This window comes from Paramisgurnus dabryanus, chromosome 5 (genome assembly GCF_030506205.2).
Source record: "Paramisgurnus dabryanus chromosome 5, PD_genome_1.1, whole genome shotgun sequence".
In the NCBI taxonomy this organism is placed as follows: Eukaryota; Metazoa; Chordata; class Actinopteri; order Cypriniformes; family Cobitidae; genus Paramisgurnus; species Paramisgurnus dabryanus.
The window spans coordinates 19940173-19957594 of record NC_133341.1 but is presented as its reverse complement, the minus strand read 5'-3'; the positions used below and the strand labels follow the sequence as shown (position 1 = coordinate 19957594).

The 17422-nt window shown below is 37.9% G+C and overlaps 1 protein-coding gene across 2 annotated transcripts; it reads right to left on the bottom strand.

Moving 5' to 3' along the window:
* Positions 1-2: 2 nt before the first annotated feature.
* On the bottom strand, positions 3-17345 carry bco2a (beta-carotene oxygenase 2a). 2 transcript variants are annotated; one of them, XM_065250215.2, is made up of 13 exons: positions 16011-17345; positions 9471-9524; positions 8552-8735; positions 7775-7986; positions 6166-6281; positions 5910-6012; positions 5679-5806; positions 5300-5461; positions 2957-3124; positions 2612-2749; positions 1613-1795; positions 1381-1491; positions 3-1033 (listed from the first exon to the last, which is right to left on the bottom strand). In XM_065250215.2, exons 1-13 carry the CDS (start codon positions 16078-16080, stop codon positions 917-919), a joined length of 1746 nt encoding a protein of 581 aa, XP_065106287.1. In that variant the 5' UTR covers positions 16081-17345; the 3' UTR covers positions 3-916. The 2 variants fall into 2 exon arrangements, with proteins under 2 accessions (XP_065106287.1, XP_065106288.1); XM_065250216.2 differs by having other exon boundaries at positions 7775-7940; positions 16011-17343.
* Positions 17346-17422: the final 77 nt, after the last annotated feature.

Genomic DNA, 17422 nt, shown 5'->3' with positions numbered 1-17422 from the left:
TTTTTTTGCTTACTATTTCCTAAATTAAAATATAAAAGAAATAATACTCAAACCAAAACACTCTACACTTGGCCACTGATTTCTCACCTGATTGTAAACATTGTGAAAGTTTTTGTCTCTAAATCCACCAGATGGCATACAAGTCTTGTTTATCACAGTGTTGGTATTTATTTGTGATCATTACATCAATTAGTACAAAATATTAGGCTATAGCTAAATGAAATGAAACTTGAATGAATTGAAAATGTAAACAAGCAAAATATAAGAGGTAGAGCCTGCAAAAATACACATTTATGTTTTGTGTATGTACACTTCATTACCTTACTTCCCAGTGAGATGGACACGCTCACGTGTAAATCTAGTGTTTTGTTTACTTTTTTTACACTTTGTTACAGTGGTTAAAGGCAAGGTCGAAAATTAACTTGATGCTTGGTGCACCAACCTTAACAAAAATGCCATAAAATTAAGATAAAGAGGTAAATGCTCCTGCACTTGTAAACTAAACCTATCACGACTGAACTAAAATGAACACGTCAGAATAAAAATAAAAAGAATTGAATGAAAGAAAACGTTAGAATTAATGAAATTTTGCAGCATTGAGCATTACATCTAATTATAATCACCTTTACATGAGTCACATGTGCCAAAGGTTTTGTTAAAGAGTGCATGTTCACTAACTGCGTTCATTAACACTTAAACTGAACTTAATAATTGAGTTATTGCTAATAAAAACCGCTGCAGTATTTGCAGTATTTTCATTTCGTAGGGGTACTTTTTTCAAAAGGAACATTTAGGCCTATAACATTTTTTGTTTAATATGTGGATAAGAGATGCCAATGTTTTTGGACGATTTCTAAAATCCGAGTTCTCAGCATAGCTGCTAACAGTATATTGTGATAACTGTTTAACCTGAGCTTTATTCGCTGGAATTAAATGTTCCGTGAAATCCATAAGGAATGTTGACAGGCACTTCAGCTCTTCCCAGCTCTGTGAAGGTTTTGGCATCTAGGACTAGGAGAAACGAACTCTTGTCCTACAGAGAGAAAAGTAAGATATTACTGTGATTAAAATGTTTTGATTGTTCAGATTTTATCCTCTCATTTGTACTTTCTCAACATGTACAAATGTTATCATTGGGATGGTATACCCATTTTTTTAAATGTGCTCACATTTAGGTAAAGATATGTGCACCTTATATGCACCTTTATCAGAAACAAAAGTTAAATTTTTGAAAAGGTACTGTCCCAGTGTTAACTTTCGTAACTTTTTTCTGAAATTATTTTTGGTTTAATAACAGAATACTTAGTGAAGTACAGCGCTTGTGTGTTTCTTGTTACATTTCTATGCACACATGTGTAGTTATATATTCTGCTGTTGTACCTTTGTTGGTGTGATCAGCACAGACAAAATAATCCCACCATCCTCTTCCTCAGCATTTGGTGAAGGAACAAAAACAGGCTCTGATGGGTAGAGATCTGGCTGGCACCATACCTGGTAATCAATTTTTACGGCTGTCATATTCTACTTCTCAAATTATTCATCCAAAGCCATTTTGAATATTTAAATATTATTTATTCATTATTGGCCATAAACAGCAATAATATAATCTCACCTTAAACTTTTTGCTCTCCAAATCCATTTTAATAAGAGAATCTCCTACTAAGTTCCGAAAACCACAACCATAAAAGTATCTGTAAGGTTTGGTGTTATATCTTGCATAGTTAATTTGAGGGAACTCCAAGCCACCGTAATCTTGCAGGTCATCATTATGGAGGTCCTCAAATGTGCAGTAAACCTGAGAGAAAGAGAGAGAAAATGAAATATATATATAAAAAAAAAACATGATAATACCCGTATGGTCTGTCATATATTACCTGTTATATGCAATATGCAAATCACACATGAATATTTTTTTATGCAACAATGCAAACCATACAGCTTTGAAGTCTGAATTTTTTGTACTGAGCTAAGAGGACGATCTAAGATGTTTATTGGTTCTCATCATACAAATTTACAGGTCTAGTTCACTCTGCTTAAACTTGCAATGAATGCAAACTTTTTCCACATGAAATTGCTTTTTCAGTGTTTGCATAGAATAGAAAGCAAATGACTGATGTGACCACCCTTTAAAGTCGCTAATGCAGATTTTAAGGGGACATATCATTAAAATTTGATTTTTTTCATATTTAAGTGCTATAATTGGGTTCCCAGTGCTTTTATCAACCTAGAAAATGTGAAAAAGAACAACCCAGTTACTTAGTTTTGGTAAACCATTCTCTGCAAGCATGTGAAAAAATAGGTAATTGAAATCTGGCTCCCCTTGTGATGTCAGAAGGGGATAATACCGCCCCTTAACCTGCACTATCCAACCACGGCACTGCCATTTAGTGCAGAGATCAGCTCATTTGCATTTAAAAGGTCACACCCAAAAACGACACATTTTTGCTTACACCTACAAAGTGGCAATTTTAACATGCTGTAATAAATCTATATGGTATTGTAAGCTAAAACTTCACACACATACTCTGGAGACACCAAAGATTTATTTGACATCTTAAAAAATCTTGTAAAATGTCCCCTTTAAAGGCTGAATATAACCAGATTACAATACCTGATTTTTCATTCGGCAGACAGCAGTAGCCGTACTGTCAGGTCTTGTGTTGAGGTTCTGTTCCAGTGGTGTGTCTTTGGTGATATTAAGAGGAAGCACAAAACGACGAGGAAGTGGCTGGCCCATGCTGTTATACATCTAAGAGTGACATGAGAAACAAAGGAAAGTATAATTTATTAGATTTTATTGTTTAAGAACTGCTCTTTGGTATTTTTTAGATCTATATACCAGACATTTTAGTCAGGAGAATAGATTATTAAACAGAAAATATGAATTAAATAGAGTTTACACTAAAAATGAAGGAAAGATAGACAGATGGGATAAAGGGTTAAAAAAGAGCATTACTTTATCCAATGCCTCTCCTGATTGACGCATGTTTTGAATATGGTAGTTGTTAATGGCCTGACCATTATCAGAGCAGCACATGTCAAGCATGAGAAATCCATCCTGTTCAAAAGCATTGATCTGATGGAAGGTGGACAGAGCTTTGGTGTAGTACTTCACTGAGCTCTCCTAAAGAAAGAGTTATAGTTAAAGTTGTTAAAGGTCATTTTATCACAACAACACTATATTACACCAAATCTCATGTTATCATGTCATTGTTCTGTTTTACTTGTAATAAAAAAAAAATTACATTGTATAGCATAATTACTGGATTTAAAGGCCCACTGAAGTGCCTTGGAAATGTGCAGCATTATTTGAAGAGTTTGGTTCCAAAACGCAATAAATCCATTTTGACAAATTTCGGTAAAAACGTGTTTTCTATACCAAGAAAGTGACAAGATGAAAACCACTATTTTCTGTTACAAACTTTCACATAGCATCTTTAGGTTATAAAAACATAAGAAATTCAAATCCATAACTTGATTTTCAAAGATTTATTATAAAAACTGATTATTTTTTCCACAAAATGCAATAAATCCATGACAGTTTTTTTTTTCAAAATGCTATAAATCTATTAAATCAATGTATAAATGTGAATTCATCTTTACCATTTTATATTTATTTAGTTGACTAGTGGTATACAATGATTAAAAAATAAACATTAATGGCATTAACCAAAACACTTACTTTGTTATATTAAGAACACATTGCTGCGGTTATATTTGACGTCGTCTCTTTACATTTTCACAGCGATCAGCCGTAAAATGTTTTGGTCCCGCTCGATTTTCGTTGACTTTGAGTAAAATAATGTAAAGTTTTCATAAGATCCTCTGGGGTCAATGTTTTAGCATGAGAAGCTTGATGCTGTCTGGAGAACAAGCAGCCGAGTGCCTCTCGCGGAAATTATTAGATGTTGATGGCTTACGTTTCTTTCCCGTCACAGAAAACCATCACAGGTTTAGCAATGCTATTAAAGTATTATTTTGTTTTGTTTGTTGATCACGAAGTACAAAGTAGATGAGGAAAATTAGGATTCCGTGTACTCAGCGCGCCGCCATGTTTGTTTACATTGCGTGAATGGTCCGCTGTAATATCAGGAATGGATTTATTGCGTTCTGTAAAAAAGGAGGAGTGGCGTTTGTCGCATTTTGGGAACAAAGGGAGAAAAGATGACAGAATATCACGGCGGGTATTGGATTTTGCGTAAAATTAATTATTTACTTTTAACTACTGACCTGATATAATACTGATTTTGGCAGTAACTCATTTTTTTCAAAAATGGCGTTTATTGCGTTTTGGAACCAAACTCTTCATTTGATGTGGTGACATAAGTTTATATATATTCTTAAACATAACGTATTTATTACGTACTAAAATGTAAGTAAAGTTTTTTATTTTATGGGGGCTTTAAAGGTCCACTATGTAAGTCAGTGGTCACCAACATGGCACCCAAGTTGCCCGCAAAGAATCTGTGAGTTGCCTGCCAAAGCACATTTTATTAACTCTTTCGCCGCCATTGACAAGATATCTCGTCAATCAAGAGAAAACGCTTCCCCGCCAATGACGAGTTTTTCCGTCTTTCCGCAATACCGCTATTATCCACTAGGCTTTTTAAACCCGGAAGTATTGCCCTATGGCAAGCTGCTGCATGTCCGTGTCTGTTTTAAAGATCGCTCTGAATGGGAACTCTATGAAAAGTCCGTCACAAAAATGGAATTATCTCTGCTTTTTGCTCAAAATGTGGTGTTTTTGCAGAAACCTACCCATATTCAAAAGCTGATTACAAAAGAACTACTGAAGGTAGGATGAAACGGGTTTTTTTGTTTGAAAGCAGAGGGTCTCTTCTTTCATTTGGTGTATTGTATATTTATATATTTGAAGAAGAACATTTTCTGGAAGACATTAAACTTTTGTGAAAATCATGAAAAACGCTGACGCTGGCTGGCAACTTTTTTTAAAACGCTGGCGGTGAAAGAGTTAATAGCCTCAATTTTAATATTTATTTATTACATAGTTTTTGGCTTCTTTTATGCATGTAATTTTACATTTGTACATTTTAAACAATGATAAAACATTTCAACAATAAAATAAAATAAAATCAACAAGTAAAAGAACGTTTTGGACTGAGTTGGTTGCAATTTGAAGTCTCACCACAAGATGTTGCTAATAACAAACACAGTGGACCTTTAAGATAGCAAATGCTGGAAGAGAGAAGACGACCACAGCAGATCTATCTGTTTATGTATATATATATATATATATATATTGCTCTCAGTGAGACTATACAGTACATGAACATCTCACCTTTCCAGTTTGTTTGTCAATGAGGTGGAAGATTGTTTCCTGGTTAGGGTCCCAGTAAATACCCTCACTTAGTGCTTTCCCCCTGACTCTGCTGGTCATTATCTTGAACAGATCCATTTTAATGGGCTGCTCAATGAACACTACATAGTTCTCCGACATTCCTGAAACATCCAGATGAACAAAAGAATTTTGTTTATTTACACTGTTTATACAGTATATGGTTAGACCATTCAGACAAGTGCCCTGCTAAAGTAATGCTTCATCTGTACTGTAGCTTCACACAGAAAAAATATCTGTCTATACTTTAATAAAAGCTTGTGTTTATTTTGATCACCTACAAAATAAAGAGATTGAGGGTTACAAAGGGTCCTCATTTAGCAAAACTGTGGTAATAGGAGGGTTTGGATTTGTCATGAGGGGCAATGGAGCACAATATCTTTGCTTCCTCTAGAGTATCTTCTGGACTTTCTCTTTCAGGTGGCACCATGATGATGTTGTAAAAGGTCCCTATAAAACACACATCAAAGCACAACTTCATGCCGCCCAACCCAAATCTGTATCATTGGTAATATTATTGAACATGAGTTCAATAAAATGATTATAATCTGACCTTTCTTGCTGTATGAGTTACCCATGTTGTATGCTGTGCCATCTGGGTCAATGTGCGGATGAGCTGTAGCACCATTTACTGCTATGAATTTGCTCCAGTCCACCTACAAATTACAATCTTTCCTTTAGGTTTCTAATCGTAAAATGAAAATATATTTTTGCAGACACTTTTTTAATGAACATCTAAGAAAAAGAAAGAACAAAAAGAGTACATGAACAATGGTGATTTTAAGTATACAGGCTATCATTTTATGTACCTTCTGTTTGCTCTCCAATGTCTCTGGGTCCAATCTGTGCATGAAGTTTGTCTCTGTGCTGACGTAATAATCGCCCTTATATTTAATGATGCTGACGCTGGCATTATCAGTTGGTTCTGGAATCAAAGAGGTGAAACATTACAAAAAATTGTAAGTGCTAAACATCACCTTTGCTGTGTTAAACCATAAGTGGTGCTATAGTCATGCTTTAACACGACTTATGGTTCTACAGAGGTGCTATATAGGTGCTATGTAGCGCTAAAAATGGTTTCCCTATGATTACGAGCTTTAAGTACTATTTAGCACCATTTTAAGAGTGTATTTGTAAATCCTAGTATTTAATTAGCAAGTCTAAAGCTACAAACCTCTGACACATTTTCACATGATTTTAAGTAGTACACTTTCAACACAGTGACAAGCTTTTGCGTTTAAAAAGTTTTATGAAATGTTTATATTAATAATGGCTGTGATATTTCTTAAAGACTCAGCTGTGGCTTCTAAAAATCCTACAGGCGTCTTAAAATAGATCATAATTGATTGTTTTCTGGTAAGTAAAGGTATACAGTTCATTCATGCTTCATCAAATTTTCTAATTTACAAGAGGAATCGGATTCGTTTTACTTTGACATAATGTCTGTATTAACGTGCACCTATTATGAAAATCCACATTCATAAGGTGTTTTGACATAAATGTGTGTTGGCAGTGTGTGAACATTACCACCATACAATGAAAGAAATCCACCCACTCCTTCTTTTTTAATCCCCATTATGTCAAAGCAGTCTCTTTTAGTTATGATTCTCTTTTTAATGTGACTTCACACTGATAAAGCCTAGCCCAAGGCCACTGACTGACAGTCCAGCATTACCACAGTCTCAACGAGTTGTATGCTGTCCGCCTTATCTTAATATTGAGATACCTTTGTATCCGACTGTATTTGAAGAGTTTCGTTGCAAAACGAGATAACTCAGTGTTTAACATTTTTGTCAAAACATGTTTATTATTATGTTTTCATTTTATTATTTTGTTTTATGGTGTTTTAAGTTATTAAGGTTTAAATCAAAACAAACCAACTGCAGTTGAATTGATATTAATTGGAATGAAATATTTTTTGGAACCAAAAACGAAATTTCTGAAAAAAAAACGGAGTTATCTTGTTTTGCAACGAAACTCTTCATTTACAAAAATCAGATCTATTTTAACTGAAACGGCAGATGCTGCTGAATATAAAAATATTTGCACTAAATGCTTCTACTATCCAAGAAAAGTGCAAGCCATGCGGCAATTTTGCAGCTTGACAGACACCATGTGAAATGCCCATTATTGTTAATGCATATCTGGCATTATTTACAGTATAACACAAATCATACTGTAAACTCCATTATGTTATGTTATGTAAACATTGTAGTTATCGATGATGCTCAAGAGCCATTATAAAATGCCATTCTCATAAACATCAATGTTTGTTTAACACAATGACCCTGAACAAAAAAATCTGTATATAGAATACAATAATATACCATACAATTCAACAACAGGCTTGCAAAAGCATGGCTAGTAAACCTTTTTAGAATCATTCACAGACATACACACTGACTATGCTTTACTTACTTGTCATCTCAAATCTTGACAGGAAACGCTGAAACATATTTTTGCAGGGATCAGGCAGGGCCAAAGTGCCAAACTCTGACACCATGATCCGGTTCCTCTCACTGTTCTGCTTGTACGAGTCACTGCGCAAAAAGCGACTCCTGTATGTCACCTTGCCGCCCTCAATCTGAAAGCGGTGCAGCAAAGCCATTCCATCAAACCAGTGGTTAAAACTGGAGAGATATTTAGGAGAACATACTGTACATGAGCATGAAGTAACACATATTTATATTAGAGTTTACATGATTTACGTATTAGAGTTATTATGGACTTTTACTAACTACAGACCATAGAGATGATAGATAGATGGATATAGAACATTTTAAAGCAGGAGTGGGGAACCCTGGGTCCTGGAGGGCCACTGTCCTGCACAGTTTAGTTCCAACCTTAACCAAACACACCTGAATTTCATTTTCAAGTAATACTGAAGACTTGAATTAGATTTTTCAGGTGTGTTTAATTAGGGTTGGAACTAAACTCTGCAGGACAGTGGCCCTCCAGGACCAGGGTTCCCCACCCCTGTTTTAAAGCAAAACTAAAGAGTTTATGCTCTTTGCTCCCCCTACAGGTTGGAAGCGGAATTGTTTTTGGAAACGTTATTTTAAGGTAAAAAAAACCCTCTTTGGTGTTGCTTTAATATTACAATATTTACTATCTGATCATTATATATTCCAATAATGTGGATTCTAGTTTTGTTAACAGTAAATTTTTATCATGATAGCATAAAGATGTACTTACTGCTGATTCCCAAATTCAAACTTTCCTGGACCATTCCGAAGTAGACTTCCATTGATCCATTTTGGGATGGTACCTTTAACTATGGTGGGAATGGGCTCAGGTGTCTCGTCTACAGAACGCACTAAATGAGCGATGGTTGGCAGCCCATTCACCGTGGTGTTGAATGTTCTCTTACCATCAATAGCTGTAAAATACAGACAGCCATCAAGAATGGTACAACTGATTTTAAGTTAAGCATATTTTGCAGAAGAGAAAATAATAGTATACAACAAAGCTCAATTATAAAATATGCAGCACTTTTTAATATAAAGGCTCATACAGGAATATTATATACATTGTTAATTAATAATAGTTTTTTTCCAGTCCTTAAATGTGGTGTTTAAACATGTTAATGTAGAACAGAACAGCACTGTACATGATCTTGACTGTTTTCTGCCAAGGTAATCACAATACAAGTACTAATACAACATAGTTTGTTTTCTTTTGAGTTAAAATACACATATATACATTGATTGCTAACCATGCATTTCCGTTGTGGTAACAACAAAATACGGTAACAGGTGCAGTGCTGCTATGTCACTATTTAGGTCAGCTACAAAAACAGAATAAATAATTTAAGTATTTAGGGACAACAGCGAGAAAGGTACAATCTAAATTTCAGCTATGCATAAGCAAACGCTGTGCAGAAATGAAAACAATCTCCACTCAAAAAGCCATTGTTCCCAAAGCGTACCTAAGCCTTTCTCTCTCATTTCGATACATCAGCAGATTTTAAACAAACATGTGTGCACTGCAAATGAATTTCTAATACTTGTGCAGCCATAAACAATCACAAAACCTGCGCACAGCCAACTCAATAATGCACTACTAAAGAAAAGGAAACTCACAGATATGTGAAGAAGATCTCTCAAATTCTTACCTGATGTTTGAAGCTTTGTGCAGGACATCCTGTAGAATGGTAAATGGCTGCACCCTAGACCAAATATCAGAAAATAAAAAATTTAGCATAGAGTGAAATACATGGAAGGGGCTATGGTGCTTTTATGTAAGTTCGCTAACCCTGTTACATCACACAGGATTATGTGACAAAGCAAGGGAAGGGAGGGCAGTGCACGCATGAATGAATAAATGCTGTGAGCATATGAGCAGTGATGTGAATAAATAATAATTTCAGCTGAACATGGTCTGGATGTGAAAAATGACTTATTCTGCTAACATACATTTACACTACAGACAATGCACATAATACATTTGCATTATCTTTATCAAGCGTGTCCTGGGAATTTCAAACAGCCTGCATCTTGTCTATTAAAAATGTAGGTCATGTGATTTACAATGTCAACACATGGTGGCAGCACTAGTTTAGATTTAGGTTTGAATGATCTTGTTATAAATATGTAAAAGATTTTTAGGAGATCATAAAACATTTCAGTCCAGTGACCCTAAACTATGTAATGGTATTATATATCATGACCCTGCCTGTCTGTGAAACCAGGCTAAAGTGTTATAATCAAATTATGAGGTAATGATTATCTTAGTTTGATTTCAATCAAAACTTTAACTTTGATTTTAAATTTGACATGGCTCATACTCGGTCATTATTAAATATTTCAAGGCTACATTTTCACAGAATGTTCTTTGCATTACGTAGGATGTTTTTATGTAGAAAACAGCCAATCACAATGAAATGACTTTAGCTGGGTTTTCACAGGCAGAGTCACATACAGTATATGAATGGTAGACAGCCCCAGATGTGTTCAAAGAATCAATCTAGCTCCCTGTAAAAAATTTGGACCCTCCTGATCTATTTGGAAAAAATATATTTTTGTTATTTTATCTCATTATTGCTGAAGGGCATATAATCAAGTGTAATGAATCAGGTATGAACGGTGTGAACACTTTAACAACATTAGTCATAAGCTATTGAGTGTTGTGTTTTTTTGACTGAATTATGCAGAAACCATCATTTAAATTACATTACAACAAATCAGATACAGTCTTATATTAATATGAAGAAAAAAACCTTATCCAAAAATACATCACACAATATTTTACATTTTAAAAGATTTAGACTTCTGCTCTCTTTTAACTTAAGAGGGGATTTCCATATTATCCTTAGTTGAGCAATCAATCTCTCTGTCATTAAAAGCACACTGCTTCATTATTCATCACAATGTAGCCTATCTGCATGCAGTGAAGTAAGCACACTAAGTAGGTTGGCTTATGTCAAGTTTATTGAAATAATTGGCAAAAAGTGTGCTACAGTATATTGGTTACGCATTTCAATTAATGCATTTATCAAGCTCAGTGTTTCTTGTCAATTGTACACTGTAATGTCTCGGTTACAGATGTAACCCTTGTTCCCTGAAGGAAGGGAAGGGAGACGTCACATTGATGACCGACGAATTGGAAAAGATACTTATCTTCTCCAAGTGTAACTGGAAAAAGACAATGAATATTGGCATGCAATATTTGCATCTGCTGGCCACGCCCACCCCCTGGGGGAGTGTAAATAGGTGGCAGGTGTGCTGCATATTCAGGTTTTCGCTAAGGAGCTGTGCCAAAGAAGACAGGCCCCTCAGCAGTGGTATAGTTACCGTAGCTAGGGGAAGTCTCCGATCACATTTAGTCAGTCACTTCGACATCACTTCGATGACAGATGAATTGGGAATCCCTACCAAAGCGCCACGGGTGCTGTCCCTCCCAGTGCCCCTTCCAGTGTCCTCCGTAAGCTTTCTGGCCATTTGCTATTAGAGTAGCCAGGATAGGGCTTATGCAGAGAAGGGTGGTCCTGCTTACCTAATCAGTGACACTTAATTAACACCAGGAAGTGTACATGTTCTGGCAGTAAGGGCAACGCAAAGGAAGCCACATCCTCTTTAAGGAGGTTTTCAGTGGGATGTACACTATGGAATAAACATGTAGGTCATCTGGGTGGCTTCAAGCAAACTACACCAAACAGAAACGCCAGAGGGAGCTCTGAAGGGAAAACGTGGGCTCAAGGCTGTACAGTGGAAAAATACACACATGGGGGATCATCAGGGGTCATAACATATGGACGCCAAGCTTAGCAAAAGGTTTTCAATAATTCAACGAATAAAAGGCTTGAGTAAGTGGCGTTGGAGGAAATGGTATAGTTTGCCACTTTGGAACTTCTGGCACCGATTTAGTGACATACTAGCACTGCAAGCAGACACTTGAGCCGGACACGGAGGCTATAGAACCTGGAGAAGGTGTTAAGTGTCACCCAGCCCACAACTCTATAAATGTCTGTTAGCAAGGCATCGCTCGGCAGTGCCTGGGAGGAACCAACATTTCTGGTAGAGTGCTCTTACAATCTAAGCAGGAATGGTGTGCCCTGAGCTTGGTAAATCAGGGCTATAGCATCCACAATCCAGTGAGACATCCTCTGCTTGGAGAAAGGTTGTCCCTTCTGTTGGAGTCCATAACAGACAAAGAGCTGTTCCAAGGTCCTAAAGCTTTGTGTTAAGTTCACGTATATCCGCAAAGCACAGAAAAAGAAAGAGCAAAGTCAGGGGTGGGTCTGCCTCCTCTAGGGGCAGAGCTTGCATGTTCACTACCTGATCCTTAAAGTATAGGCACATTTGCAGCCAGTAGCAAAATTTTATTGAAAGAAACTTGAGCTGCACTGACTGCAAAGGCTTGAAGGAGGCTCCCTGGAGTGCTTTTAGCACCAGGGACAGGTCCCAAGAGGGTATAGAAGGAGGACGAGGTGGATTTAATCTCCCGTCCCCCCTAAGGAACCTGACAACTAGACTACAGACTTATCTGCTATGGGATCATGGTGGGGGGGTATCACAGCAACAAACTTTTAGGGTGGAGGGAGAGAGCCTTCACTCTAGCCCATGTTGTTAAATAGAAAGACTTAAATAGAAAACACTACTTGCTGGGGTAGGCCACTTAGAACCTCTACATCCTGTCCAGGCACCACACATAAAGTTTCCAGATGTTTGGACGTGGGTGCCACAGCATGCCCCATCTCTGAGAGAGGAGATCCTTCTTTAGAGGAATACGCCAGGGAGGGCTGGAAAGCAGGTCCGGTTGGGCCAGTAGGGTGTTACTAGCAGGACCTGCTCTTCATCCTCCCTGACTTTGCACTGTGTCAGTGCAAGAAGGCTCACTGGGGGAAATGCTCATTTGGGCAGGCCCCACAGCCAGCTGTGTGCCAGTGCATCCATGCCGAGTGTTCCTTCGGTCAGAGAATAAAACAGCTGGCAGTGAGAGGTTTCTGGAGATGCAAATAGGTCTACCTGCGCAGCTGACCTGTCTCCAAATCAGCTGGACCATCTAGGGGTGGAGTCGCCACTCACGTGGGAGTGCTGCTCGGCAGAGCTCATCGGCGACATGATTTAGCGTGCCTGGGATGTGAATGGCTTGAGTGACCTTAGATGCTTCTGACTTCGCAGAAGGCGGGCAAGTTGTGACATGCGACAGGAGCGTAGACCAGCTTGTCTGTTGATTTACACAATGGTCACAGTATTGTCTTTGCGGACTAGCATGTCTTTCCCCCGTAGACAGCCCAAGACGCACTGCCAACAGCTCAAGGCAATTGATATGCCAATGCAGCTGGGGACCCATTCAGACCCCTGAGACTGCTGGCCTGTTATTCGTGCCCTCTACAGCCCGTGGCAAATGCACTTTTGAATACAACAGTATGCCTATACATCTGTTCTAAGAGGACCACCAGCCAAAAGAAATGAGAGGTTCGACTATTGGTTGAGAGTTAAGGGTTCGTTATGGTCGTGCGTAGGTCCTACGGCGTAGCCGCGACGCTGTAGGTTCTGCGTCGGTTTTCACTTATACTTTTGCAACTTGTTGTGTATGATTTGAGAAGACCAGCATTGATGGATGTAAATAAACAGTGACTTTTGTTGCAGTTTGAGTTAAATCACTCCTCAACATGGCTCATCTTTGTTTTCACCATCGCGGTTTCCCTGACGGGAGGGGTTCTGGTGGATCAATCACAGCGCTTGCGGTCCGCGTAGACCTGACGCGCTGTTAAAAATTTTGCGAGGTGCACATCCGGCTACGCACAGGCTACGGATAGCCTACGCCATAGCTACGCCGTAGAACTTACGCACGACTATAAATCGGGCTTTAGGTGACAGGCCGGTGTGACGTTCACTCTTTGAGCCTTCTGTGAGTGTCTGTATGTGAGCTCTGTAATGAGATAAGAGATCTTATGCACAGGGGTGAGTTTTCTCTTCTCCCAGTGGTCCATGCGAGCAGATCCAAGGTACTATGGATGTACCCACAGTGGGGCAGCTGGGTGAGTGTGTATGCCACTCACCTGGCTCCTTGGTTGGACAGATAGATGATGCATAAAGAATGCATGGTTATCTTCTCCAGTCCAATCATGTCTGCTAGCAAAAGAGAAGGATGAGAATGGTTCAGCTCTGCTCCACCCATCACTCTATGTGCCCTCTTTTGACCTATATATGGAGGGAACTGCGGTGAGAAGTTTGGGTACCATTGGATTTTCAGCCAGCAGTGGAACAGAATTAGCTAAACAAAAGATTCTCCAGCTGGCCCTCCACCAAAGGAGGGAGTGGTGTGGTCACCACCTCCCAAAGAGCTATCCCCTTCAATTTACAGGTCGTCCGCCTCAGGCTGCTTACTCTTGTGTTTTCCACCGGGTTTGGTTGGGGCCGGTGGGCTGGGCATTCTGCCTGCGCCTGGTTTCATGATGCACAGGTTTTATGGCAGCTTAGGGGCGGCTGCAGGGTGGGCGCTCTCTGCGACAAGCAGACTGAGGCACTGTGGCCGGTGGCTGCTGTGCTCTTAACCGTGTCACCAAAGAGGACGGTCTGGGGCATTGGGAATTTAGAAGCCAAAATTTGATCATGCTGGCCAGACACAGTAAGAGATGGCTTTCCTGGACCACCATAATGGTTACAGCCAAAGATGGCTTTCCTGGACCATCACATTGGTAACAGCCAAAAATTGCCTTTTTGGACCACCCCACTGCGCAAAGTGACGTCGGAATTACGTCTTTTTCATGTAATTTTTGGACGTCCGAATCCGGTCCATAAAAGGGGTTGTTTTGTAACGCCAGGCGACGTCTTTTTTTCGACGTGTTCTGCATGTCTAAAAATGTTGACAACCGTAGGACCGCCGTGTAAGGAAAAGAGACGTGAAAAAAGCGAAAAGACATGATTGCCTCTGCACTTCACCCATCCACCGCACCGAAACCTTTCAGACATTTCCTGCCGGCCGTGGGATTCGAACCCCCGACCTCCGTGTTAGAAACAAGTCTCACTAACCACTCGGCCACGTGGCCATACTTACAAGTTGTAAATAAGGCATTCTTATTGCATTCATATCATGAACATTTTAATATGAGAATATTTTCATGTTAAATTGTTAGTATGGTCATATACTTTTAATATAACGAACTACACATTTAATTACATATTTTGAATGGTACATTTAGATGAATTTTGTATGTAATTCAAGAAAGCAGAAAAAACAGTATTGTTATAATAATATAGACTATTCGTATGTATTAATCATGTTGGTACAATAATGATGATATTTGTAAATAAACACATTTTTATAGGCCTAATCATGTAATATAGACATAGACCTGTCATTCACGTCCAAATGACGTCCAAAAATTACCCAGTTTAAACGTCAAATGTGGCCCATAAATATGACGTCCAAATGACGTCCAAAAAATTACCCAGTTTAAACGTCCAATGTTGCCCGTCAATATGACGTCCAAATAGGGTCATGGTGGGACGTCCAAATAGTGGACCTAGTTTGGACGTCGAATACATGTCCAGAATTGGTCATGGACCGACGGACCCAATATAGACATGATCTGCACGTCTATCCGACGTCCTGTGTTTAGTGGGACCATAGTGATTACATTCAAAAATGTTTTTTTTGACTGCCGTAATGGACATCTGACACCGTGACCTTCGTCACTCATAGCGTGAGGCCAGTAGCGTGACGTCGAATGCCTAACAATATTTTCCGACATAACATAAATAACTGGTTTCTAAATATATCATTTAAATATCTGAATGCTATACTACATTTTAAATGATGTCACATTAATGCAAAAATACAAGTTACACCAGTAAAAGTCATTTTAAAAAGTACACGTTTCTCTAAATTGTTTTTGTGGTCAATCGCGCCACCCAGCGGTCTGATAAATATGCGGGCTATATCATATCTAACGGAATAAAAATCTCTGTACCTTTTTTTTTTTTACAGTTATTTACTTTTGTATTAGCTGATCGTGCAATAAGCAGGATAATGTACAATCATCTTATCTTTAGCAACGGTGTTACAACGGTGCAGAGCAGAGTAAAATGAAGCTTCTTTTGTAACGTTAGGCTAACAGCACGTACAGTAAGCACATATAGCCTATACAAAAACTAAAACAACGCATGTTTTGATCAAACTGAGACATTTTTATATAATTGCTTACCTTTGCTGGTCCAAAGGGCATTTTTAATTATACTTAATGTTGGCATTATAACTTCAGATAAAGCGTACATACAAGCAGTAGAGAATGTACTTTAGCAGGTTACTGTTTGCACTGCAGAACAGACCGACTCACTTAAACTTTAACCCTATACTTCCCTCTTTTACTTCCTGGTTATGTACCAACATCTTTAATTTAGCCTAGTCTTTTCATTTTTTTTAAGTGATATTTTTATAAATAAAGCCAGAGTATATGAATTTATATAATGTGGTCTAATCATATTTAGTGGGCTGACTAAAATATTAAACGTAATGGCATGCACATCCCCCCCCTGCTGTATGTTTGTATATTTGTCACAGTGACTGGTTTTAGATCAAAGGTTAAAACTTAAATGGAAAAATTTAGTTTTTCAATGTTACATTAAAGAACAACCTTGCGGTGTGTGGAAAAAGTAATTAAAAATCATATTCAAAGACTCAGTTTTTCTTACTGCCATTATCTTGAATCAACTTACAGTATATAGTATATATAGTATATAAGGTAGGGTCTTAAAGTACCATCATTTGTGTAGTGGGGTAAATGTTTTAACAAGCAAGACACTATACTGAGATCAAGAAAAGGATCATGTATTTGCATATCAGTCTTTAAAGGGGTTAAAGAACCATTTCTGGGATTCTAGTGACCAACCCATTATCTTAAAATGGGGAAAACTGTAGTGATTATTTCCAAACTCCTACTAAAATTCCTTCAAGGACATAACAAAACCAGGACAACATCTAAGCAACTGGGCCTCTCCAGCATGACTTGGCATGAAATGCGGTGACACTGGCAGGACCTAAATACACAGTAAATTAATGAAAATAGAGCTGTCCAGAGTTGCTGAACTATACAGATCTCCCACACTGACCTGAAAGACTGATATTTGATTGGTTTAAGTATTTGCTGTGGAAATTTGTGTTCTGGAAGGCAGCTACGTGCTCCACATGGGGCCAGCTAATACTTCTCTTTGTCTTATACTGTATTGGACAATAAAGTCTAAAAATAGTAAACTATTACAAATCATTAAACCACCTTTTTAATAATTTACTCACTATATAGGCTTTAGAATCAACAAAATTAAATTTCATCACGGTTCAACTGTTTCACATAACTATTTAAACATTCTTATGGAAACAAATTTAGCAAAAGTAGTCAAGTAAATATGTAAAATCTGCATGATGTTACTGAAATTTTTGACAATAAAACCGAAACACTGACCTCTGCTGGGCACTGACACTAACAGCGGAATTCAAAAGTGCAAGTGATAACGTTTTTATGAAATATCACAAAATGATAAAAAATAGACTATGAATGTAACATGGAACTAAATTAATAAAATGCTGTTACAAAATAGTGCAGTACTGTGGTATACTGTA

Coding starts and splice junctions, on each gene's coding strand:
- bco2a (XM_065250215.2), bottom strand. CDS start 16,080: ATGTACGCTTTATCTGAAGTTATAATGCCAACATTAAGTATAATTAAA. Junction 3,125..5,299: donor TTGACAAACAAACTGGAAAG/GTGAGATGTTCA, acceptor CTCTTTCTTTAG/GAGAGCTCAGTGAAGTACTA. Junction 2,750..2,956: donor CAGGAGAGGCATTGGATAAA/GTAATGCTCTTT, acceptor TGTCACTCTTAG/ATGTATAACAGCATGGGCCA.